The 26,224-nt window shown below is 41.2% G+C and overlaps 1 protein-coding gene across 3 annotated transcripts in view; it reads right to left on the reverse strand.

Annotated features, from left to right (window-relative positions):
• LOC126857993 (nuclear hormone receptor E75) overlaps positions 1-26,224 on the reverse strand; it is an 88,127-nt gene that overhangs the window by 13,489 nt on the left and 48,414 nt on the right. For 2 of the 3 annotated variants that reach the window (XM_050607975.1, XM_050607976.1), the window contains exon 2: positions 1,621-1,709. In XM_050607975.1, the coding sequence (XP_050463932.1) occupies positions 1,621-1,709 (89 nt within the window). Of the gene's footprint in view, positions 1-1,620; positions 1,710-2,001; positions 2,842-26,224 lie in introns of those variants that run through there. The other variant, XM_050607974.1, reaches the window with a different exon arrangement.

A 26,224-nucleotide genomic window follows, 5' to 3' on the forward strand; every position in this document is an offset into this window, starting at 1 on the left:
TTTCTCTCTCTCTCTCTCTCTCTCTCTCTCCGCGACTATTGCATTCGAAAAATATTACGTAAATGCATGTGTCTCATACAAAGATTCGTAAAAATAATCGTGAATCGTTTGTGAAGATTAGAAGATGATAATACGAAGCTGCCGCGCGAGTGGTCTAAGTCGATCTGCGAACGCGAACGATGCACAGCACCTGGTAGTTTAACCACCTCCATCCTCGCGTCGTGTGTCGATGGAGGTGGTAAAGTCGGCGGTGGGTAGTGGCGCCGTTCCTTCACTTCCTAAAACGCCGCGTCGATAGCCAGTCCTATCCCACTTCCGGTCGAGTTGAAAGACGTGCGTACAATCGAAACAAAAGATGTCAAAATCGGAGCACAATTTACACAGCTCGTGAAAACATCCTCGTGACGAGACAAAAAAAAAAACATCCGAGCGAATATTTATTCCGATACGAAGATAATGAAAGCACAAAGTGCAACAATAATACTCCGACTTGAGTGACATTTTCAGCATCTTCTTCAGCAATTTTTCATTTAGTCAGGATATTAAGCTGTTAGGGTATGGAAACTACTGACAAAAAAGGGATCTTTAGAAGGAATTTGAGAAGCCTACCTGCTGTGAACCTTCCGAATTTCTTTAACGCGAACAAGTCATAGCGAGGAAAAAAATCACATTTTTCGCCCAATTTTACGCAATATATTACGCAATGGTTAATTCTCTAAATTAACCGTTTCTTCCCGAGAACGATGGCGTCCTAACATAAAAAATGGCGTAGAAGCGTAGCGAATGTTGACGGAATTCTACAAGGAAACGATGGATATTTTTGATCCTGATTGCGTCAATCATTATAATCATTAAGAAGTTCGATGGTCGACGATCGCAATGACCCTGACGATACGTAAATTGAAAATGACCTTGGAGGAGATTCCTTGCCGATGTGAGAGAACTACCGGGTCGTGAAATAACCTCAAGGACCACTTGAAATCTCTTATGATTTCCGCGTGACCAAGGTTAACCGTGCTCGGTCGACAGTTCCTATGTAGCCTTGGTTTCTCATCTCGCATCGTTCACATTCACGCACGTTCACTCCTACTGGCCGTACTGCGCATCCGCAATTTCGATATTCTCGAAGAATGTTCTCCCGAATGTTATAATAATTTATTGCCACAGATTCTTTAAACTATTTTAAACAATTTTAATTCGACAGATTCTTTGGACAAGTTGATCTTACTTTAATGGAAATTTGATCACATTTTTTTTCTCGCGATTCTGTTACTTTCTTTATATGTATATTATATTTATAAAAAAGTTTTTAATTAGAAACATTTATCTCTGTTTCTAATTTTTGTATTTTTCGATTACAAATCAAATTACTGTTGACATTTATGACAACGGTAAAGCAAGATTATTTTTCTTAACAAAACACCTCGATAAACATATCGAAAGCGCTCGGCGCGAAAACACAGCTGCGATCGCTTTCGCGACATCGGATTCCGTCAGCGGAATCTTTGATTTAAAAATCCGATTAGATATTGTAACGTAACTCTTCTCGAACTAAAACGATAGCGCTGACAGAATCGGATCGCTACATTAACTGACAACTGATACGCCGTCGGTACTCACCTTGCATCCCTCGCAGGAATGGACTCCATAGTGAAAACCGGACGCCTTGTCACCGCAGACCCGGCATAACACGGTGGTCCCGTCGAATTCTGAAACAAGCGAGAGAAGCATCTTCCGTTAATGCAGGTCGTCGCAACGATAATCCTCTCCCGCGTCTTCCTCTCCACGTGCCGCGATGCAGCTGCGAGAGAAAGGTGGGAGGGAAAGAAGAACACTTTCTCCTCTCTCGCGCGCGTGCGGCGTGTTACAGCATCGCCGTATTACAACTTTCTGCTTTCACCCGCGGTCCTACCCGCTTTTTTTTTTCACGCTCGCACGCGCCTATCTTAAATTACATTATTCATCACGCCGTCAAAGTGATAGCGGCTAATTGTCGCGTACCTATGTTGAGTTCGGGTTCGGGCTTAGCGGAGGAGACTGTCGAATCCATTGTCGGCATACTGGGACTAAGACGATGAGCTGCTAACTGCACTACGTGATACGGACTAGTCATGCCCTGAGTGGGTACGCGCGGCACATTAGACGCACGAGAATCATGCGTGGACAGACCAATTAGCGTTTCGGATGCGGGTGACGTTGCCAGCGTGTCCTGCGCGCTACTGTCCGCAATAAGAATCATGTTTCGTCGGGATAGGGAAGCTTTCACTCTGTCAATGTTCTCTCGTCCCGGAAGGAAACTCCATGCGTTTGTTCACGACACTGCACTGAGAACGATTAGGTCCACATTTACAATATCGGTCCTCATCTCGCTCTCACTGTCACTTCGCTCACTGACCGATCACTAATGAATATCGATTCGCGTGCGCGCGTCCCAACTTCCGCTCGAGAACTTCGCTCTGAGATGTACGACGGATCGGTACGATCTGCGGCCGTGCAAAGGTTACGGCCAGGTGTTATAGCGATGCTCGCCGGCAAATGCGACGAATGCTTGCGAAACGCGAGCGGATGGTAACCTGAAGAGAGAGTGAAAGTAAGTCTTCGCTCGAGGGAGGTTCGCGTTGGTCTGACTCGTGTTCGGCGCTGCCGAGTATTGGTTACCTGGGGGCCGTGCAGCCCTTACTCGGCAACTCTGACCAACTCGAAAGGTGGGGAGGGATTGATGTGCCTGCTCGCTTGCCAGGCTATCGCAGGCTGTGCCTCGACCATCTACAATGTCTACGCCCTGGCTACCTAGTATGTAGTAGAGGACACACAACACATTGCTCCGTACGCTCTCTTACAGGGCCCCCCGAGAGAGTTCATCGTATTTTCAATGCTCGAGGTCACTGACAATTCGCTGCGGGCCCCCGGAGCTGTGCCGTCGCGACCGCGACGGGCCCGACCAATCGGTCGTCGGCTCGACGGGCCCTGTAGTCGCGCGATTGGTCCGACGTCTTCCCCACCGCATCTACTTCGACCAGCCGGCGGGGTCTCCTTCCTCCCGTTGGAGGAAGTTCATCGGCCGAAACCTTGACTGAATTACCCCGCAGCGGCGGCCAAGGCCATGCGCCCTCTCGCTCGAGCTAACCGCGAGTGTAGTGATTGTCGCGTTGCTCTTCTCTCTCTATCTATCTCTCTCTCTCTCTCTCTCTCTCTCTCTCTCTCCTCTCTCTCCTTTTCTCTCTCCTTTTCTCTTCCTCTCGCTATATCCTTGTCTCTTGTCTCTCTTTCGCTCTATTCCCACACTTGTTCCTCTCTCTTTTCGCTCACTCGCTCTTTCCTTATGTCTCTATATGGCAAACGTTCTTCCCCTTTGCTCTTTTTTTCCTTCCTCCTTTTTTAATATATACTGCCGTCCTCTTTTTCTTTCCTCGCGACATATGTGTTGCTTTGTTTCTCCTCGTAATATCCCACTCTCGAGTGCAAAAAATTTTAATTCTCGCGCGAAGATTTAAGAATGTCATAATCTTTGTTACCAATTTAAAGTATTAACAATTTTTAATAATGTCATGTAAATGATTTAATCTAATTAATTTGATTTTAAAATTTTTCATCAAGATTCACATTATGTACGAAGAACTGATCGTCACGTATATGTTTGCATGAAAAATGTGATGACCATTCGACATACTCGCTGAATCAGACTGAGAGATCAAGTTAAGGTCGGTATTCGTTATTCTAACATAAATATACTTGATGTCCCGAAAGCATTCTCCTGGCTGTTTATCGCTTTTCTTATGTCGCATCGAATTACTGCTGATAAAACTTAAACGGATATTAAAAACCTACTAATTATTGATCCTCTTCAACTAAGCAATGAGAATGGAAAAATTTCGTTTAAATATTATAATAAGCAATATTTATATAACTAAATTTATAAATAAATCTTGCTCATAAAAAATATTGCGATAATCAGATTTCAAATTAAATTATTATTCAAAATTGATATAATCTCTTTATAAATATCTTTTCGTCACGTAATGATGTTCGATTATTTAATGATGTACAAGAGAAAGGTATAGAGAAAGAGGAAAAGTGCGGTTAATGCACTATCGTCATTGCACTGTTGTAAAGTCGCAACAAAACAAATTGCGTCAATGATAAAAATGTGTTAACTACCACTCTACCATACGAAGAAAGTTAAAGTTTGTATGTTTACAAGACAAAAGCTTCTTTTACAAAGACATATTGTATAATATACAATGGCAAGGTCGGTAATAAGCTTCAAAGGAAAGCAGAAGGGGAAGGGTTATATGATTCTCTGTATTGAATCTTCGATTTTTGAGGCGATTGCTCGGTTTCTCCCGCTTTTTCACAAAAATCTCGTGTTTCGAGAATCCGAAATATCCTGCCATGAAAAATCCTTGAATGTACTTCCTGCGGTCTAAAGAATCTATACGGCTGCGAATCGAATGTGAGCATTTGAGGATATTGAATTATGAAGATTTCATAATCATCAACTTTGCTTTCATTGATAGAAAATAATCCGAAGAGTAAATTATTATATATAGGACAAATATGTCTTTATTTATTATATTTATTAAAGCACAGGTTGTATAAATAAAAAGTAAAAATGCAACTGAGGGATATCTCTTTATTCTATTACGCTTATCATAAATCGCTGAGATTTATGTATTATCGAGTCTTTTTAAAAGGGAGTTATTCTTTGGTTCTTAACCGATGCTTATTGAGAGCGATAAATCGTCTCTCCGTGAGATAGATTTACGCGTGTATTTCGCTGAAACATTTCTTCACGCTCTCTTACTCGGCTACGAACTCGGACAGACCTCGAATGTAATGGCCGCGACGACGGAGGTCAGACGATGGCGTTTCCTTGAAATCGGGTAGTGACCTGCAGCCACGCACATTTATATGCAACGAATACATCATGACCCTCGCATCTATTTTTAATCGATCGTACTGTAAAGCCTATCGCACGTATTATTATTACGTTCTTTTTCTTTAAGCACCGTGTCAGAGAATATTACATTCTCAGACGTGAAGCGAATTTGATGCTTCATCTTCACTAACACATTTCATAGAGTGTTGAAATAATCCTCGCGCATATTTTCTTCGATGATTATTTACTATTGTAACGATAATCGATAATCTTCGGGGGAAAAAAAAGATTAGCTCGAATAATAAAAAAATTTTACAACGTCGAATGAATATTAATTACGTCCCATTCGTAAAACCGTAGGTGAGTTTCTTCGCTTTATCTGGTTCCCGCGCTTGAATTACATGACTTTCCGCCTCCGCGTATGGCTTAATGGATTCGTTTTAGCAATTATGTAAATAGGATTATTGGCGTTTGTATTAAGATGGTTCGCAATTCCTTCCTCTCGCTGTAATGGAATAGTAACGCGCAGCGATGCATGTAGAGGAGGCGCTATAGAGGATAAAAATGTAACAAGCAGAGGCGCGTAATTAGAGGTTGCCTTTTCGCGGCAACCGAGGATTGCATTGTCTACCGTTCGTGTCCTTGGCACTGAACGACCGGTTGCCGACTTGATCGTCGTTTTGCCTCCATCAAGATTCTCGGCTTCCTATCCAGCTTTTGATTATTGCACAATCACGATGCGAATGTCAAAGGTTTTTGATATCTCTCCACAAGATGCTATTCGCATCTCTGACTGAAGTTCTCTCATCAAATTTGCATGGAATTTTTAATTATAATTGAAAAATTATTTAGAAATCATTTATTTTCGAGAAAAAAAACAAAGGAGATTTTACCTTGCCTGTCCACGCGAATTAAAAGTGAAGATAAATAAATTTATTATGACGAGATTGATAGGTGCCGCGTATAATTATTATGCGAGAGAATATTGTTCGATCTGAACGCTGCTTTCACGCTATTCGCGGATTAACGGAGTGCATAGTCGCGAATACATAGACCTGGTGCACATCGGACGCTGATCGTCGCGTATATGTCGTACCGTTGAGTAATATGGCGATACTTCCGCAGTGGGCGCTATGGGGCAGGCTATGGGCATAACGGTGCGCACTGCGCGTCACGCATATGCGTGCGTGATGTCACTGAACCTGGAGCAGCAGCAGCAGCAGCAGCAGCAGTAAGAGCGGGTGCACGTATGTACAAACTCGTAAAAATACCACGCGACTCTTCCGTCCTGTCGCTTTACATGTGCCATGTATTTTGCATCGCACGCGCTTCATTGATTTTTATAATGCCTCTGTAAGATTTGTGTGACGAGCAACAAATTTTACAAAGAACAAGCGGAATAAACAATCGATTAACCGATAATAAACTCTGGAATAACGCCAACTACCGGACTGGAAGAGAAGATCCTAAATCTTTACACATTTGTGCGAAAATATTTAAAAACTAAACTATACATAAAAAATATATCTAGACTCATTGGGAAATGGGAAATATAAAATTTACGTGACCGCATGCGTGCTTTTTGGGCATGAACGTCGAAGGATCGGTCGTTCCAAAAAGAAAAGGAACGGAAGAGGATCGGTGGGCGTGGAGGAGCAGCTGCGTTGCATCACGCGTGCACCCGCTGCACGAACATTAAGATGCGCGTTGTATTTCGTCGGCGTAATCCTTACAATGCGGCGCGTGTCTTCGATCATATCTCGCTCAGGCAAGCGCAGTGACTCAGGATATGTGTCAACGACGATGTGTCGTCGAATGGACGAGCGTCGTATTTCTCGCTCACGATATTGACCGTGATATTCCGCTACATTTTCAAGTCGTTATATTTTTTTTTTTTTCTTTTGTAAAAGACATCAATATTTCTTCTAATTAAAATTCTTCTCGAGTTTTATTATATCTGGCGAAGCAATATATCTAGCGACCAATTTTCAATCAATCACACAAGTCGATCTAAATTTGATAATGATAAAACTTTTGTTAAGAAGCGATTTGAAAACGAACGCGATTATATCGAGTCTACTCAAATGCATTCTGTCGCATCAATCACAGAGTCGATTGTGAAAATGATTCGGGCGATACTGTTTGCGCTTGCTCGTTGGCTCGCGGCGAAAGAAAAATGGAAAAAGTAATTTCTCTGCTGGCGCCACGTGCTGGGTCGAACGATGAACGACTTGTGCCGCGACCTGCAAAGAAACACAAGGAGGCCGCTGCTCGAGACCACCTCGTTGCGTTCGCGAGCGAGCGCACACGCACACGATCGCTCTCGCCTCTGTAAACGGTCGCGCGCGCAATTGACGCGGCGAAAGAAGTCTCGCGTCGTTCAAGGTGGAGGAAGAAACGAGAGGAAGGCACGCAATGACGCGACATAGATATAATGCAGTTGTCTGCGTTCGAGTACAGTTGCAACGGCGAAGTAAAGATGAGCGGAGCCGAAGGTGCGATTCGCGCAGTTGGTGCTAAAGAAAGAAATGCAATATCGCGAGCCATTCTGATTGCGAGTCTTAGGAAGGCTTCGATTTCCAAAGCATCTCTGCATCTCGAACCGTTAGATCTTTGATGAACCAAGATGGACGAGTTACAGTAAAGTTCTGTCAGCCGCGAATCCCATCGATTCAGTGTAAAGGAAGAAATAGAAGGTCGTGATTGAACGTTACACGTTCATCATTCTGATCGTGGAGTTTATCATGATTTCGATTTTCAAAATCTCATTTCCTTTAGCCATTATATATTGTCGACAAAGAAAAATGATCGAGTTATAATAGATTGCTGCTTATAAATCGGATCGCGTGGGTTAGGCGAACGCAAGAAGTGGGATATCGCGTTATCCTGGGTCTGTTCTAAGAATCAAGAGTATTCCAATCTACAAGGTCTCTTAGCTCCTTGAACCGTTAGATCCTGTACTTTATGAATAGCTGTGTATATCCGTGGATATTGCGAATATTTCATACATGAATGGTCAATGTATTTAAAATTTTTTTTAAACTTAAAAACGCATTATTTAAACTTTAATGGCAGTATATAAGTCAGCTTAAATTTAATTAAAAGTATTAAGATCATCAAAAGCGTCATTCGCGATGCCAAAGCCAAGGTAAACGGAAGGAAAGCGCCTTCTCGAGGAAACGATGTGGAACGTGAAGGTAAAAGGTAGCGCTGGCAAAGAGAAAGACAGAGAAAGAAAGAAAGATAGATAGAGATGAAGAATGAGGAGAGCAAGGAACGTGTGCCACTAGCCCCAGGCTGGCCTGCTTCGTATTGCTACTTTGAGACGCAAGTTGATTATAGCGAGTACCTTTACTTATGGTCCCGCCTCCTCTCACGGACTGACGAACGGGTAACCGCGGCAAACCGCTTTTTTCTTCCTCGATTGATCACGAAAAACGAGGAGAAGCGAAGAGGCCGATCGTGCGAGCCTTCTACTAACATAAGCCGCTAACTGGGCTGACTGTGAGAAAGATGAGACCGTGTTTCTGGGGCTTGATTACCAGATTCATATAATCGGCAATTAATTTTTTTTTTTTATATTTCATTTAATATTTTTGCAAAAAAAAAAATTTACACGTACGAATTTTGTTTTAATATCATTTTATAGAAAGGAACAACAATGTATAAAATAATTCTATGACAAATTTAGTTTGCTATCTAGATATAAAAATAAAAACATATCTGTTGCTCTGTACATGTCAATCGATTTTTTTTGAAAATATTGCAAAATACATTGTTTGTAAAAAATCATAGATCATTTATGGTACGCAGCTTTACGCACACATAAATATTAGATTGACATTAATAAATAAATATTTCTTTATTTAAAAATATATATTTGTATTTTTTGAAATAAACATACAGATGATGTAAAATATAATATTAATATTTAGCAGAGCTCTTTTAATATACGTTTTATATCACATTTTCTTAGTGTATTTAAAGAAATAAAATATATTTGAATTATAAAATATCTGTTTATGTCAGCACATAATGACATGTTTGCATAGCCTTACATAATATTACAGTCAGCATTTTGTAAGTTGCAAAAAATTGCCTTGTAAGAGCTCGTAATTATTAAATTATAATTTTGAAATATAGTTTTAATGCAATTAGTTTGATGTAAGCATGATCACCTGTCATCGATATGTTTTTTCTTGGAAAGATTTTTCAAAATAAATATTTCTAGTCTCTCTCTTCAAGAAATGTTCTGGGAAACATATTTGAGCGGCAAGTTATATTCGGATTCGGAACGTGTAAGTGCGGATATTTTGCGGTTTTGAATCAAATTATGATGCGCTAGATTCTTTGAAATTTTCTTGATGTAATTAAGAAAAAAAGTATAGAAATCAGACTAGAACGAGAAAAGAATTAATTCAATAAAAATGGGTTATGGAAAAATTCTTTGCAAAATTATTTGGAAAGACATAAAAATAATGTATATTTTATTAATCACATTGGAAAGAATATGGTAGGATAGAGCGTTAGATTGGAGAACGTAAGAGTTGTCTTAAAAATTCGTCCGCCTATTTAGCTCTAACCAAATAACCGATAATAAATCACACATAATGAATAATGGCGCGTAATGACGGAAATATAATTAAATTGCCGATTCAAGCATCAAAGGTCAATGTATTTAACATGACACATCGCGAAGAAAAGGCGAGGGAAAAGATCGTTTAAGATCCTGAATTTTCGCGGTCATCGATCCTAGAACGTCGAGAAGCTCTATGTGCGAGGCGTGGTCTTCAGGAAGACAATGGATACCGTGTCAGCGTCCTCGCGGTACGTTGACCCAGAGAGAGCAGTCTGGAAACGATTAATGGGGGCTTTTACATAACCGGCCTTGCCGTTCTCGAATCTCGCGTGGTCTCACCCGATCGCGATCTCGCGGCGATCTAACTCATCTGCATTGTGAACCTTACCGACAATACGTGGCATGGGAACCGGTTTCGCAAAATGCGGGTACAGCAACGCACAGCGCGTTGCATCCGTTGCATCGAACGCGGGTTGCAAGGGAGGGAGGGAGGTCTGTGGCTCTAGTGGTGAGAAAGAACGTTTTGATATATACAATATAAGATGCTATCGGGTAAGTACAAGCCCGATAGAAGGCCGTTTCAAGCCCTTGCAGCGATACATGTACAAAGTGTCAAACACATCTGTCAACAATCGCTATCTCAATGTGTACCATAATAATATAATACGATATACGATCAAAGAAGCGACAAATTTTTTTTTTTATTATTAGATAGTGAATTCTGCATGATCTTTTAATTCACGCTTTGCTTTTACAGTAGCTCTCTAACAAGAGACATTGTGTAGACCGTAAATCACCGATTTCCTCCGTACAGTAGATTTAATTGGGGTAGAGAAACCGTGTCGCGCGCCTCTCGATTCACCGTCGGTAGCGGCTCTCGCCGGGGTCCTCCATCAAGTGGGCCGGAAAGCGAAACCAATCGTGACTACCGCGTCGCGGGCAACGCGTATCCGAGATACGACCGAAAAGGTTGACACGAGAATCAATGACCTCGTGGTCGCGGCAACGGAATGCGCTTTTTCCGCGGATAAGGAGCCGCCGTTCGTTTGAAATTCCGCCGAACGGTAAGGAAACGAGGTCCTCCACCTCGGCGATGCAGCGCAATTGGATATAGGAAGGTAGGGGAAGGTGGGGTGTATCGCGCCGAGTGTGGTTGCTAAGTCAAAATCGGTCTATCCACGGAGCGAAGCTTCTTCACTCCGGGATGGAGGCGAAGATAGGTGGAGAAGGAGAGGACCCTGAGGAGAAGTAGAGAGAGAGAGAGAGAGAGAAAGAGAGGGAGGAGGCAGGCGGCTTCCGCGAATGTTACGGGACTGCATAGCGACGTGGGAGTGCAGCGACTGCATCGGCGCGCGCGTCTTGCACCGACACGTATGTGTGTGTATACATACATACATACATACATACACACACGCGTAATCTCGGGAGTGCGCCGACCCCTACCAGCTCGCAAAACGGTCACTGACCTCTTCGCGCCGTTCGTCCCCATCCCACCCCGCGCGACCGCCGCGAACGAGCACCTGCGTCGACGCTGAACGAAACGCGCCGGGATTGTGCGGGGCGTCGCGACGCCCGGCACAAAACCCGGGGTGGCGAGCGAAGCGGCGAGTGCACCCGTGCACCCTTGGAGACAATCGATTTTTAAGAGGATATTGTCCCTCGGCTGTCGATTTGAAGAAAATTTAGATGAAATATGTATGTAGAGAAAGATTGCCGATAAATATCATCTTTAATTTTTTTTCTTTTTTTCATTTCATAACAGAGAGAGCGAATCGACGATATATAAAATTACGGGTAAATTAAAAAGAGATAATAGAGAGACGCTTAAATATGAATGCAAATAAGCAGCAAGAGAAAAATCACGCAATGATCACAATCTCGTTTTGACTTTCTACAATGTCACTTGGCGTGATAAATTAATAGTTATTCGCGTATCTTTGAATTAAATGATCCGTTTCGAGAGTTGTTACTGCGAGAGGTACCGCGAGGTCAATCGCATTTCGCACTTAGCGCGAGCTTATGCGGCACGGTTAGAATGGGATAAAAGAAAAGCGAAGGAAGAAGGTGAGTTCGTTCCTCGCCCTCTCCCTTCTCGTTAGATGAACGCGCTTTTGCTTCCCGATGCCTAGGAACGTTCGAGATGTGCGAATCCAGGGATGGAGGGAGGGTTGAGGAGAGAGGGGGAGAGAGGACCGCTCGAAAAGTGGAAGAGAGGGAAGAAAGAGAATAAGAGAAGGAAGAAGAAGCGCAAGAGGAACAAGAAGAAAGGAGAGAAGAAGAGGGGAATGCATCCTCGGGGCCGTCCTAACGGTAGGGCGGGTCACTGCACGCGGCTACGAATGCAACTCTTTGCAGTTGCACCGCGAGCGCCTGGCAAAGACTTCTACCAGATCGTGTGCACCGGTGCAATGCCCTACCTAGGTGTAACGCTCCCAGCTGCCCTTACGTATCCTCGTCATCGCGCGAATACACGTCCTTTCTCCTCCTCTCTTCTCGCTCATCGTCCTCTACCACCTTCGAGTCCTTGAACTCTCTCGCGAAGGGCTCTGTTGAGAATACGAAGAGGCAGTCTCTCTAAAGATAATCGCTTCCGAAGACGTTCGAGGGCGCGCACCTGATTCTTCGAACGGTCCATGTCCGAGCAAGCGTTCGGTTTTGTCGTAAAATCGGTTAATTCTCGATAATCGAGACAAAATAAAATGTTTATTCATATCAAGTCTGCAGACATTATCTGCGGAAATTTATCGAAGAAAATCTGAATTTATTTATAGTTAATAAATATATATATATATAAGTCTCAGAGAAGAAAAATAGATCTTTCTCAGAAAAATAGATCTGACCGAAAATATCACGCGTCGTACTATTTCGAGAAGAATAGTGGACGTCATCGGGATCCGGCGATATAATCTCCCCAATTACAAATAACTCTTTCGTCACACCGTCGAGAAAATTCATCGTGTTTCTTCGGTACGGAACGCGACACGTAACAGTACTCCTACGTTTCTACGCTTAAGTACGCGCTCGTACGTCCGAGAGGTACGTGCGTGCGTAAGAGCATGAATGACATAACGATCGTAGGAGTCGTCGGCCGTCGACCCTAGAATTGCCGGTACGTTACTAGCATGTGCATCATGATTTTTTTCCGTATTTGTAAATTTGTATTTCTCTAACTATTCCCGTAACTTTTCCAATTATAGCCAAGGGGAGTCGCGTAAATAGTACTGTGATATCGCCGAGTGGCCACTAAAATTTTGCGCACTGCTCCTTTACCCCCCTTTCTGCCTTAAGCACGCATGCGTGAGAGGAGCGAATAATACGAACGATCGAGAGTGTTCGGTCGTTGACCTTTGGCAAATGCATTCGCGATGCATGGCGTTTGAAAAGAATTCTCATTAAATAAAATATCTGTTTTTTTTTTGCACGCGCGGATGGAAATAAACTTTCTACAATACGATTCATTCGATAAGAATTCTATTATAACTAGACGATTAATCGCTGATAAAAAATTGTAAGAACTTGTACTCGTCAAAAATATTCAAGAAATAATTAATCGGAGATTACTTATCTACATAGGTTTTTCCCTTTTTTACTGATATTTACGTGGAAATTTAATTGAGATGTTAAATCAATGTTTCGAATAGTATAATTGTCATCAGTTGTCTCCTCTCAGATTACAACTGTAATTTATTTTACGGGAGCATCAAGTATGACAAATAGCATGATAATTCTGGTAGCAGTCGGAAATGGACGTCTCATAGTGAAGAGTGGCTTGGCGCGCTAAGCCTGTTTTTCTGACCCACATCGTCGAAAGTTCGTTGCCACTATAATCCAGACGTGGCAGTTACCTGCGCAGTTTTGTTAGATGAATGATCTTTTGCGTCATACGATGTGACCACTGTTTTCGTTGATGTAATGTCTGGCGTGGTGGTCGCCGTTGCGTGCACGATCGTGGAACCGGGAACGGTTCTCTAGATAGAGGTCGATCTACTTTCGGTACCGCGAATTAATAGATGATATTAAGAGGTAGGAAAAAATATTATTAGTATCCATATTTTGTTAAAAATTGATATCGCTCATGATGAATATGTTATTTTTGCACAAAATGTGAATTATATTGAAGTGTAATATTTTAAAACGCGCACAAAAATATTTCCTTTAATATATCTTTCTATAAAAGCACACAGAAGGAAGACATTATTGAACATCTGACTTATCCTACGAAAATAGATATTTTAGCACGTAATGCACAATGTATCTTGAAAATTGTTCTAGATCATATATGTTGTCTTCACGAGATAGGTCGCTTTTTCGATTTCCTTTCCCGGCAGCTTTCAATGAAAAAGCGAGTCTCGTCTCGCGACTCGCTCGATCATCGAAGATTCTCGATTTCGGGGCACCGACAACGAGAAGGAGGCGATGAACTCGGTCATCGGGCAACAAACTGCAAGCCCCACTAGCTCGCCATCGTGGCTTCCTCTTTGCTTCTCGCTCGTTCCCTCCCTCGATCCTTCGCGCTCTTCGCATTTCTCTTCCTCTCCTTCTCCCTCTTTTTCACTTTACCTCCTTCTCTTTTCGATTGCACGGAGCACACACGCGTACGTTTACTCCGTATACGAAGTAACGCTGCTTCGAGGGACGCTTGACCGTGAACTTCTCGATGTTTCTTCGGGATTTCTCGCGCGGAAATCGGGAGGAATCGTGCCGACCGCGTGACGCTCCCTTGTGATTTTTTACGACCCGGGAGAAGAGAAATAAAGTGGATGCTGAGCGAGTCTTTAAATTTTTAAATGCTTAATTCCTTATTATAATTTCTTATATCTTTAGTTAAATTATTAAATCTTTTTGAAATTTCATATATACATTCTTTTAATTCTCAGATGTCTTAGATATTTTTAATTTTTAGATTTTTACCTTTATATATTTTAAAAGAGTCATAGATTAGATCATTAAACCGATGACCTTTTATTCGTGTCAATTACAACTAAGAATTTGGCAAAAATATAAATATCGCGTTATATTTCTAATAGTATTAAAGACAAATTTGAAGAACATTTAAGAAACATTTATAGTTTATTCTCATATCAAATGATTACTGTTGTTTTTGATGACCTAACGACACGGATCGGCCGTTAATGTTGATAATTTGTGACGGTGAAACGTGACGTCGTGGTGAAGTCGACCCCACCGCTTCTTCCATCCCGAACCTTCCTTGTCACGTGATAAACTTACGCGTGAATACACGTACGGAGTAGCGGTTTTTCCCGCGTTGTCTAATAATGTATTAGATAAACGATAACAGCAGATCAATAATTTGTGGATAGAATTACCAATTCCATTTGATAGCAATATAGAAAAAAAATATCTCATATCTCGAGATTTACATTTGTCGTTTTCTTTATCTCTCGCCGTTCCTTCTAGGATTAATAAACCGTGCGAATTTTCCTCGTTCCCGGAAGAGGCGAGAGCGGCGATGTTGATTCGACGTCGAGGTAATCCCTGATGAGGGATGTACGAGAAACACAGGAGGAAAGGACGAAGGAGGAAAGGCGCAGGGGACAGGAGGAGAGCGTTAGGCAGGAATCTCGTGTGCAATTACTTCAGGGTACACCTAACCAGGGCTATGCACTCCGCGACCGAGGGCCTCCTGACAAACGGTGAAAAAGCCCGTAGCGTAACCGTTGCTGTTGCTGCTGCATAGCACATTGACGTCGTTGCTAGTGTGGGTTACCTGGTTAGTGACCGGCCAACCGAGTTCACTGGCATCGGCCCTCTTCCAGGTTGGCTAATCTTGCGACGAACGGAGAACGCCTGTTCGCCTGCCTGCCTGCCTGCCTGCCTGACTCGCTCCTTCGTTTTTCCCCTCCCCTCGACCACCTTCTCTTCTTCCTTCTTCTTCTTCCTCTTCTTGCTCTTCTTTGATGGGAAATTCCCTTGGCGATTTCTAGCGTGGCTTTCATTATTTCCGACAAGCTGATGAAACAATTGGCGATCAACTCATACGCTTCTTAATCGTATACATGGAAGTAACATCGAGATTTAATTATTTTAATAATAATTATTTTAATTAATTCTTTAATTAGATTTAATTGTATAGATTTAATTATATAATATGAGCTCACGTAATAGAAAAAAAATATTTATTATTATACTAGAGAGTTATGTTGTGAAAACTTGTCACTGTTCATTGAAAGTTTTTCTTTCTTTGATTTCATATTAGTTATATTAAGATATTAATAACGCGAAGCTTTAATCTTGTATCATTTTTGATCATCAAATCTTTGTATATCTCGCGATAGATATTTATACAATTTAGTATATATTTAGTAATAAGATCCAGAAGATCGGACGTTGCTGAAAAGGTACACATACGACATGCGAAATTTACCAATGATTCATTGTGTTTCAGTATGATTCGTATTCTATCTAGCCTGTCCGATCTCTGCGAATGACGCATCAAGTTATAGGTTTCAGTATTTGTCGTTACGCGCGTTAGTCTGTACGCACGTGCGTGCGGCTCGTTATAAGCAGGTTACAGGTGAAGTAGATGCAACGCGTGTCATCAGATTTATCGTACAGATAGAATTATAGGATCGTGGTCCAGAATTTTTCCACAAATAAACTTTCTATTATTTTAGGAAGCAAAGATAACGTTTAGATATCATTAAGGAAGAAATAAATGTTGCAATTTTAACGAAGGAGCGGCAAAATTATTTTTTTCGCGATATTTTCATCGGCAAAATATTGATATTTTATATTTCATGTTCGATATTACGTAGAAATCTAATAATCTGACTTAACTATAATCCGCATTAATCACGCATGAAATAAGCAATTTACCGACTTGTTCGCCAATTCCTCATCCAATCGAGTATTAAATTAAACGACGGCCGTGAACCTACTTTTTACGTAGCTTTTTATCTATCAATACTCGCCTACCTTGAGATCCGATCGTCTCTGCGCAGTTTGACCTCGGCGGGAATGAAAAGGATGTCGTAAGGACATCGATCAATTTTTTTTTTTTTTATTTTTCGAGCGCTTTAGAGAGAGACTTCGAGTCGCAGATTTTTATCAAATCAAGTAGCATACTATCCTTGAAGTTATATATATATATATATATAACTTCAAGGATAGTATGTTATATATATATATATATATATAACCAAATAAAAAAAGTTTTTCTATTCTCGACATTTTCAGCGTCGAAATTTAATTCGCCAAGATTTTGAATTCTTAGGCAAAAACATTGTTTACAATTAAAGATCTCATGAAGTTATTGATAATAGGGACACTTGTGCTCAAATGCGACAAGTTCGACAAGTGCTGAGGACAATGCGCTCGAGCCGAGTCGCTTGAGCGTCGGTCAGTGGCCGTGTGCCTTGGACGGTTACGTATCACGTATTCACGACGCGAACTCTTCTTTGATCGGTCATCGGCACGACCCTCGACCATCATGTGCACACGCGCGAAGCGCCGTCAGGGCGGTGGGCTTCGGTAATCCGTACGCATGCACACGTTCGTTGAAGCCGCGTGCATTCACCCCGGGGCACTAGACTACTAGGGGTAGTAGTCGTCATACTTACCGCATTCAGATTTTAAAATATCGCCGCTAGATTTTACCGTCTCAAAATTACAATTGTTCTGCTCACGGCGTAGTATTTATTTTTAAATATTGTTTGAATAATATATATCATATACATATATATAATTATAGTAAGCGAAATATTCATCCATACAACGCACCGTAACTTCGCACTGGATTTTGGCAAATAAAAGCGAAGTGCATGGAAATTTAATGGAATGGAATCTCGTAGCCTCTTTTCGAATCATTTCTAGTACATGTCGGTAGCATGAGATGGAACGGAAACACGGAACGGACATTCTTCAAGGGGCATAATTGTTCACCTGATTATATAACAACCGTAATCAAATGTAATCTAAGCTGCAATGATTATTCTGATAATCAAACAGTTTAATAGCAACAAGATTAATAATTATTTCGCAAAATTGCTAAATCTCGATGAATGTAAAATGTTTAATGAAATATGTTAAATACAAGGAAGATTAAAGTTGTCAGTCGTGTGAAGATTAATCGTTAAAAAGATTATTTATTGTTGATAGTAATCTCTACTTTGTGTATTGCTCTATTTCCTCAAACAATATTTGATATCGAGGGGAGGTTCAGTTATATTTAATATGCAGAAATATTATAATCATGAATTTAGCAAAAGAACGAGGTTGTAGTAAAAATGAAAATTTGTCGCAAAGAATGGGAAGCGAACAAAGACGGCGTGTATAGCTAAGCCTGAACTGTGCTCCAGATTTGCCGAGTGCTCTAAATTCATAAGTAGCGACGGTGCGATCGAGTCCACTCGGGGCATCGAGAGCTCGCTCTTATTCGCATGCTCAGAGTGCTGCGCGAACGCGAAAATGGGAGAAGACCATAGTGGTTGGCGGGTGGTGAGGAGTGGGAAGAGGGAGGTTAGTGAACGCAACTGGACGTCGGTCACTCACCTCCAACCATATTGCTCCACATCCGCGGAAGATAAAGCGAGAGGGGACGCGAGGATAGAGGGACGCGCGGTAGCTGGACCACATGGCAGAAAACAAAGACAAAGTTATGCACCAGGCGAAAGGATGCGCGAGAATCGGCTTATGTAATTGTCTCGCGAGACTAAATTTTTCAAAATTTTTTTCTCTCTCTCCTCATTTTACCTTCCAATATAGATTTGCCTATCGTCTTATCTAACAATCGCTCTGATAATCGGGGAAGGAAATTGGAACTGTCAACCGACACTTGTCTCATCGGCGCGTTTACTTACGCGTCTCGAAGATATAGAGTGTTTGTATAATTACACGCCACTCATAAGGCGAATGTTCCCTGCCACGGCGAGAGTGTCACGAAACAATGCACGATAGCGTGCCGGAGAAAGTCTCGTGAGAGAGTATATCTGGGAAAGCCAATCGCCAGTCGCATGAGTACAACTTACAACGCGATACGTATTTTTCGTAGACTAACGAGCGACGGGATAGTACTCTCGTGATAGAAATGGAAAGATCTTATCACTTCCTCGTTTTCCTCAATCGCCGATTGTAAAAGCTTGGAAGTTAATTCACCTGGTTACTCCGTTTTTCTCGTAAGATATATAGAGATCTAACGAAGTAATGAGATTCTATTTTTTTTTTTTATAAAGATGCGAATGTATATTATATACGATGCGTTAACTTCAGCTATGAATTTCGTACTTAAAATTTATATAAATGATTGAATTCTCATTCCATTTCATCCTCACGGGAGGACGATTGCACTTGGGCGGTTTTCTATTCGCGAATGCGTCCCTTCCTGAAGGACCGCTTGTGGTAACGAGCAACCGATGAGACGGACTTATTGGTCGGTCCCCGTGGTACTGCGTTGGCGTGGTCCCGCATTAGCATCGATATAGCGAGGGTCAGGTCGAGTTCGCTGAACTCGATGCACCGTGTCGGTGCATCGTGCGAAACACGGCGCGGCGTCCGCGCGAGGAATGAAGAGTACTGGGCGGAATGTTAGAAACGGCCGGTGTCAATGTACTCGAGGAACCGCGACCATGATCTAAAGAACGATAGTGAGACATCGATGCAACAATGTGCTTTATGAGACAAGCGAGCTAAAGAGGTATACATGTAACGAGAATGGAAAAAAAATTAGCACTACAGATTAATCTTTATAACTTTGTAATGATTATGCAATAAGCCAGTTTTGCAATTAATTAATAGAACTGATAAAAGTTTCGATGTGAGATTGAATATTTTATATAATCTTTATATAAACTTTCACGGCAGAAAAGTCTATAAAAAAATTATAGTATCTTTCGCTCACTTTTCCCTTCAAACATCGAGTAGCGTGATTAATCATTATTAATATGAGTATTATAGGAAAATTTTATTACAATATATATAGTGACATAATTGATTACATTTTATTGCGATATAGTTAAAAAATACTTTTGAAATTACAATGAAGTCCTAGCCTGTCGATATGAGAGCATGTGGCAGCTTGTAAAACTGGTCCCCTCAGTGCGCTCATTGGCCCGCGACGCGCGCCGCTGACCGAATAACCAAATTTGCGCTTGCCTACTTTGGTTGTTACGTAAGCGCGTTGTTTCCACCGCGTTATTTCGCACCAACGGGCCCTGAGGGACCCACTTTAAACTACTGCTGTATTTTTTTTCTTTATGTCGCAGTTAATTTTAACGTACAAAGCTTGAGTTTTATTCAATTTTGCGAATCTTCCTTCTTTTGTATTACTGCTATAATAATTATATGATAAAATGCAGGAACAAATTTTCTTAAGAATTTCATATTAACATTCTTCCATACAACCATTCTTCCAACATATAAATAATCTTCTCAAATAATATTTTAAATAATATTTTAATTTCATAATATTTTAAAGTTACTTGACTAAAGTAAAGATTGAAATATTTTCTGGACTTTTATGTCCAAAAATTTTTTATTTAATATTGCTATTAAATAATTTTAATCGTATTTAAATTTAATTATAGTTGTCCTTTTTTATTCATGAGATAGTTTGGGAATTGAAAAAATTTAAAATATAGCAAAAACGCATTGGTAGATGCAGCAAATCCGCGTGCTGGCGCGTCGTACATAGCGTCGTTGCGGTTGCTCCTAACGATGCATCGACCTCTCTCTACGCGGTCGTGGCATGTGCACGGCTAGTGCATCGGCGGATCTACAGTTAGGCGAACCGAATTCGCGACAATGAACGAGGAAGCTAGCCGCAGCTTACCGACCTATTTTTAGATCACTAACGGATGACTACGCGCGCAAATATAAACGTCCCATTTTCTAATTTCTATCGCGATCGTTATAGTGATTTATTTTTACTTTACAGCAGAATCTTCTTAAATAAACTTTTCATGGTATTTTTCAGCTGAAATAGATCTTCATTAAAATTCGCAATCGTAAAAATAAAAAATTCTATGTAAATAAATGTATTAATAGATATGCAGTTAATTTTTCTTATTAAAAAATCGCAACAATTTATGTTATATAAAAGTTTTGTTCGTCATACATTATATATACATGTAATATATAATTTTACAATCAATAAAAAACGCGATAATTTTTATGCAAACAAATTGTTTTTTATCTCGGCAATTGATAATTTTGGAACGTGATATCGGGCTTTGTTAACATTTCGTCACGACTTAAAGGCATTCGCATTCACTGACAATTAGCTCGATGTTGGATCTCGCCCATAAGTTGCCTCTTTCGTTTACGTTGACTCTCGTGATCCAGATTCGGATTGACCTGCTTCCTTCGATTCAGCTGTAGAGCGATTAACATTCGATCTCACTAACGTACCGCCCACGTGATTCGACCAATAAAAGCGGCAAAAGGGCACTTGCTAACGAGATCTTCGATTCTTAGGAAATCGAGTCTGCGGTGATCAATCGCGAGATAATAGAACCTGTACGGATTAAGTGGCGTTTATGCAAGAGGGATCAAAATGTCACATATTTTCGATTGCAATCAAATTTTCGAGCAAATCGTATATAAGATATTGGCAAGAACTGCGCATTTAATTAGGCGAACGAAATGTTATCGGCTAGAAGATTGCGCACTAAGCATAATTGCCTCGGCATTTCGACATCGTAATTCAGTACGTTTCAAACGAGAACAACAACAACCGTCAAGGTCCTTGACCTCTCGGCTTGATACACTACACCGAAAGGTAGATTCTGCTGATGTCGTAATACGTCTCGAAGGAGTCAGTAGCCCGCGGTGTCGAGCCATTGACCCAACAAGGCCGAACCGCCAAATATAGGAAATTTGTAGTTAATCCCGGAACTAATACAGTTGTCTCGATTAGCATATTTCTCTACAAAGACTTGAACAATTTCATCGCTTAAATATGACGTAATGTTTTGAAAGTTTTGCTCGGGCAACATTTTGATCGACTATCTTTCCGAGTTATCTCACCTATATTTACATTACGGAAACGTCAAAACTCCAAATCCCTTCTGAATCTGAATGTTTAAAGTGCCGGGATATTCAGACGTCGAATTTAGCCACGTGACTCGGCGAAATTGTCCCCCTGACCGTTCGCGCGCGCGGCCTCCACATGGAAGACATTGTCGAGAATTTGGCGAGTCTGCTCGAAGCTTGGCGCGAATAAACGAGAAGCGGAGAAAGAAAAAGAGAGAGAGAGAGAGAGAGAGAGAGAGAGAGAGAGAGCGTCCTCTCTCATCATGAGGTGTCACTGACTCCCGTACGTAGGTGATCGACCTCCATAGTCCCCACCAGCTTCTCTACATTCGTCCCTTGCCACCTTCTTACTCCGTCGCTGCTTCTCGTTGGCACTCTTGCCCCTCTTTCCTCCTGGTCATCTGCAAACGTGTACTGCGATGACGTAACGCCGGTTATTCAACCTGGTTGGCCAGTGACGAAATGCCAATGGCCACGATCCGGCTCTGCGAAAGTGCCCTCGCATACCCGCTATTGTTGAAATGAGACGCGCTCCCGTTTGTTTTTCTTTCTCTCGCATCTCAACGTTAAATATCGATAATTAATCGTGAGTCTGCATTTTTGAAGATCCGCCGAAGATAAAATATACCGCGATTTATTATTATCATCGACGGACGAAATCTCGATCGTATCTTGATAAAAAATGAGGAAAATAGTTTTATATTACACAATATAGCACCGGTAAAAATAATGAAAAAAAGTCAATCAATATTTAATAGTGATCTGAAATTTTGATCATATCGTAGATCATATTCGTGTCACGTGGCCTAATATAAATCTAATGTCACAGACTTAAAGATGAGCCGATGGGAATGAATCACGCCGCGGGCCCGAAAGTGTTTGATTGTTGTTTACAAATGTTGCTTTCGGGCGTTTTCAACCGCGTCATTGTGCTCTGATTAAAAGGCGGCGCTAGAACGTTCAACTTCGATCCTTAGTACGTCCAGCTGGTGGTGGAAGCACGTCTTTGATTGGGTTAGAATTATTCATCTTAGAGCGCGGAACATCCCGCTTACACGGAAATCCATTGATCTAATGGAGTAACGCAATTACGAGGCTAGAAAATCACAGAATCCTGACAGCATTAGACTTACAAATTTGGAATTCCGATTCTGGTGTAAATCGTAATAATAATAAATAGAACATAATAAATAGAAGATCCCTTACTAAATATCGCGAATAGCAAACAGCGAGATAGTATAGGTATAAATCAATTTCTCGATTGATACGTTACTCGACACGTCGTCAAAATAAATTGTCCGGAAAGTATCCGCTACCATCAATCGATACGCGCTCTCGAAGGTTTACGAGTAGATTCTGGCACGTGTGCCTCTACTAAACGAATCCATGATTCCGTTATACGCGGAATCCTGGGACGAGGAGGTAGGTGCACGCGTCAAGGATACGCGTGGCGGCGGTGGCGGTGGCGGGTGTTCACGTGCCGGCTATGTGAGTTTAACGCATGTGAAGAAGAGAACGAGAGACGCCAGACGCGCGCGCGATGTGCGCGGCGGTGAGTGACCTATGGGTCCCCCCGTCCCTCTCTTCCGCGAATATTGCGTGTCAATGTACTTGGTACTCAAGTGCGAATGTCGCGCAATGCGTGATCGTTGGATGAATATGCTTTATCGATATAAACGTGTCCTATAAGGTTTCTTTTATCTTTCCTTTGTTTAACTGCCCGACGAGATATGATATAATCGATAATTGATCGATTAATCCGCGTTCGCCGAAAATCGCAAGTTGTTTGTGTATATCTTTCGAATTTTATCGCGAATAAAAAAAATAAGATCAATCTCACCACGTGATCAAATAAGAAATTAATTATAATTATCATTATAATAATAATATAATTAATAATATGATATAATAATATAATTATAATTATCATTATAAAATATGATATGAGTAAAAATGATATGAGTAAAAATTATTATGTATATAAAAAATTTTCCCATACGATATGTGAGCAGATAAATGTAGATTGAAAACAATATTGATTTGACTTTTGAAATACTATGAGATACTATGATAACAAAACATCGACGAGAGAATGCAAAGATGGATTCCCGCAAAAATAGCATACATAACTAGTGAATTTGGTTTATATTCTGGATATTCTTGGCGATAATACTTTTTGTTGCGCTTATCGATTTAACGGTGAATCCTTAGGCGAGATTACGGAAGCAGAGTTGCGGTTCACAATGTCATTAGCACGGCAAAATAATAATGGATTTTCTTCACGAAGAGATCGGCCGTTGTAGCAGAGTGTGCATTTATCGCGCTGCGCTTGAAGTACGATCGAAGAGGGGAACGAACCCGAGTAGAAAGAAGGAAGAACGAACGAAGCAAGTATCGCGTTAATGACTCCTGTCGTCATTAGATGTAATCGATATAATCTCGCACGTCGGGCAAACGCGTGTTGGATAAGTCTGTGTGATGTCTGAGAAGTACGACGGCATTTTATTGCTCTACGCCGTATATAATGTGGAAGTTATTATTCTCTTATCGCGTGCACATAATCGCATATGCAATCACAAAGTTATCGTCTTACTTACCTTACTTATAAATGTTTTAATTAATACAAAATTGACTCCTTCGCGAGACTCGTGCAATGAATTAGTGTCTGCCCTTTTTATCTTCAAAAATATTGACGTGTAAAAAAGGTCGTCTTACAAAAATCAGATATTCACACGGAATAAATCTCATTCGATTTCTCTTCGATTCACCTATCTCTCAAAGTAGGTACGCAGTATGTGTGGTGCGGAATCAGGCTGACGACCAGGAAAGAAAGGAGAACGCGAAATAGAGGGAGAGCTGGTCGCCGAGTTGGCGCGCAAATGGGTCGGGGGGCAATGACCAGCTCGGCATTGCTGAACTGAAAATTTATTGGGAACGCTGACTCGTCGCACTCATTGCGCAAACTCTTGCCGATCGGACACGTATTTTTGCACGTATTAATCGCAATCGAATCCCGGGGAAAAGTGCGTGTGTCTTCGGCGCGAGCCTCTCCGTATGACGGATCGCACGTAAACTACTTTCGATTTTCGCTATCTCCGAAAACTTTCTAACTCGATGGCAAAAGTATCGTGGATATCCCGGTACAAATATTACCAGCACACTCGATGCGAGTGCTGGAAACTTTCTATACAGGAAGAATAGAATCGAATTAAGATAATAATAGAGGTAATTACATGTCGTTCCTTCATTTTACGTAGCTCGCGATCGCGAATGATAACTCGAGGAAAGATATATGATTAATATTTGATGTGTCTCGACGCGAATATGTTTTTGATTGTCCTATAATCGTCGTCTGATAATTTTTTAATGATAATTTTAATGATTTTTTTGCGCGCGCGCGTTACCGCGCGCCCTTTTATGAAACTAGGTGTCACAGAGTAGGCGAGACGCGAACGAAGAAAGACGCGATCGAAAATAATCGAGCAGGCCGGTTTCGCAAGATGACGCGGTCCAGCGCGTAAAGCAAGGCCATCGGGTCGTAGGCATGACCTGGTTGCGCCTGTTGCTGACACGACGAGTACACATCACTGTTTGCTGCGGAGTTAACAGAATGCCAGAGAAGACGAGCTCTTCGAAGTTGCGTCCGCAGTCTCCGCTGACGTAAGTGGTGCTAAGTTATTTGTGTTAGATGCGTAATAGCCGACAGACTGATGTAGACAAAGAGAGATCTGATGTAAGAGGTGGTTTTTAATATATTAAGGTAACTTAATGTCCTCTTTAATTTCTTCAACACGATCTCTTAAATAGATTGATGAGATATAATCTTAATGAGATTTAATCAGATAGCGTTCTTATTATTTTTTCATAATTTGATAAAGCAAATTGAATTCTTTTCTTACATAATCTTAATAATTTTCCTATATAATTTAAATAATATCGCATCATATTTGATGTACATATATGAGATAAATATGTGTGGAATCTGGTAGGAAAAACTACCATAGTTAATAATCAGAGCTATTGTATCGATCCAAGTTGATGATTGAATATTTGGGTTGATTCGCGCAATGTTACGTTGTCATCGATACGCGAGTAGAGCAAGCGTCGCGTCTAACGCGTGAAAGTAAGAGCCGACACGGCGTCGGTGTACCAACGGCCTTGATTCGGTTGGGGTTACCGGCCGACATCCAGGACGGCCGAGGCCCGTTTGACGTTGCTCAATACCGCGTTGGACATGCTTGACTGTAAAAACGGTCGCCTCATTTGCGAGACGTCGTGACGAAATTTCGCTCTTATTTCTAGAGATGTTCATTATTGGCCTGGCTTGAGTTTCATTGTTTAACCGTTATTTAAATGTTAAACCGTTATTTAAATATTTTAAGAGTTAAAGATATCGTATATATTATATAGAATCTTTAATTACAGAAGAGTTATTAATTTAAGTCTTAGTACATATCGCAATTCTGTTTCGTTCTATCGATTGTTGTATGTCGAGTATAGATTTGCTATATTTAGTAGCTCAATCGAGAAGAACAATAACAAAATTCGTCTAAATGGCGCGCACGCTTGATGGGGTCGTTTGAAATCGTTTAAATCCATTAAATTGCGAACGCGGCGAATATCCCATTCGAGGAACGCGTTTAGGTAAGAATTGGCGATACGTTTACGTAAGCCGACGAAAGAAAGGTGTCGCACACGATAAAGCCCAGTCGGGGCACACGAGACGTGACGCAACTTCAAAGGTGGGTCGACGAGATGAGAGCAAGTGCGAGAGGGTC

This window comes from Cataglyphis hispanica, chromosome 23 (assembly GCF_021464435.1).
Source record: "Cataglyphis hispanica isolate Lineage 1 chromosome 23, ULB_Chis1_1.0, whole genome shotgun sequence".
In the NCBI taxonomy this organism is placed as follows: domain Eukaryota; kingdom Metazoa; phylum Arthropoda; class Insecta; order Hymenoptera; family Formicidae; genus Cataglyphis; species Cataglyphis hispanica.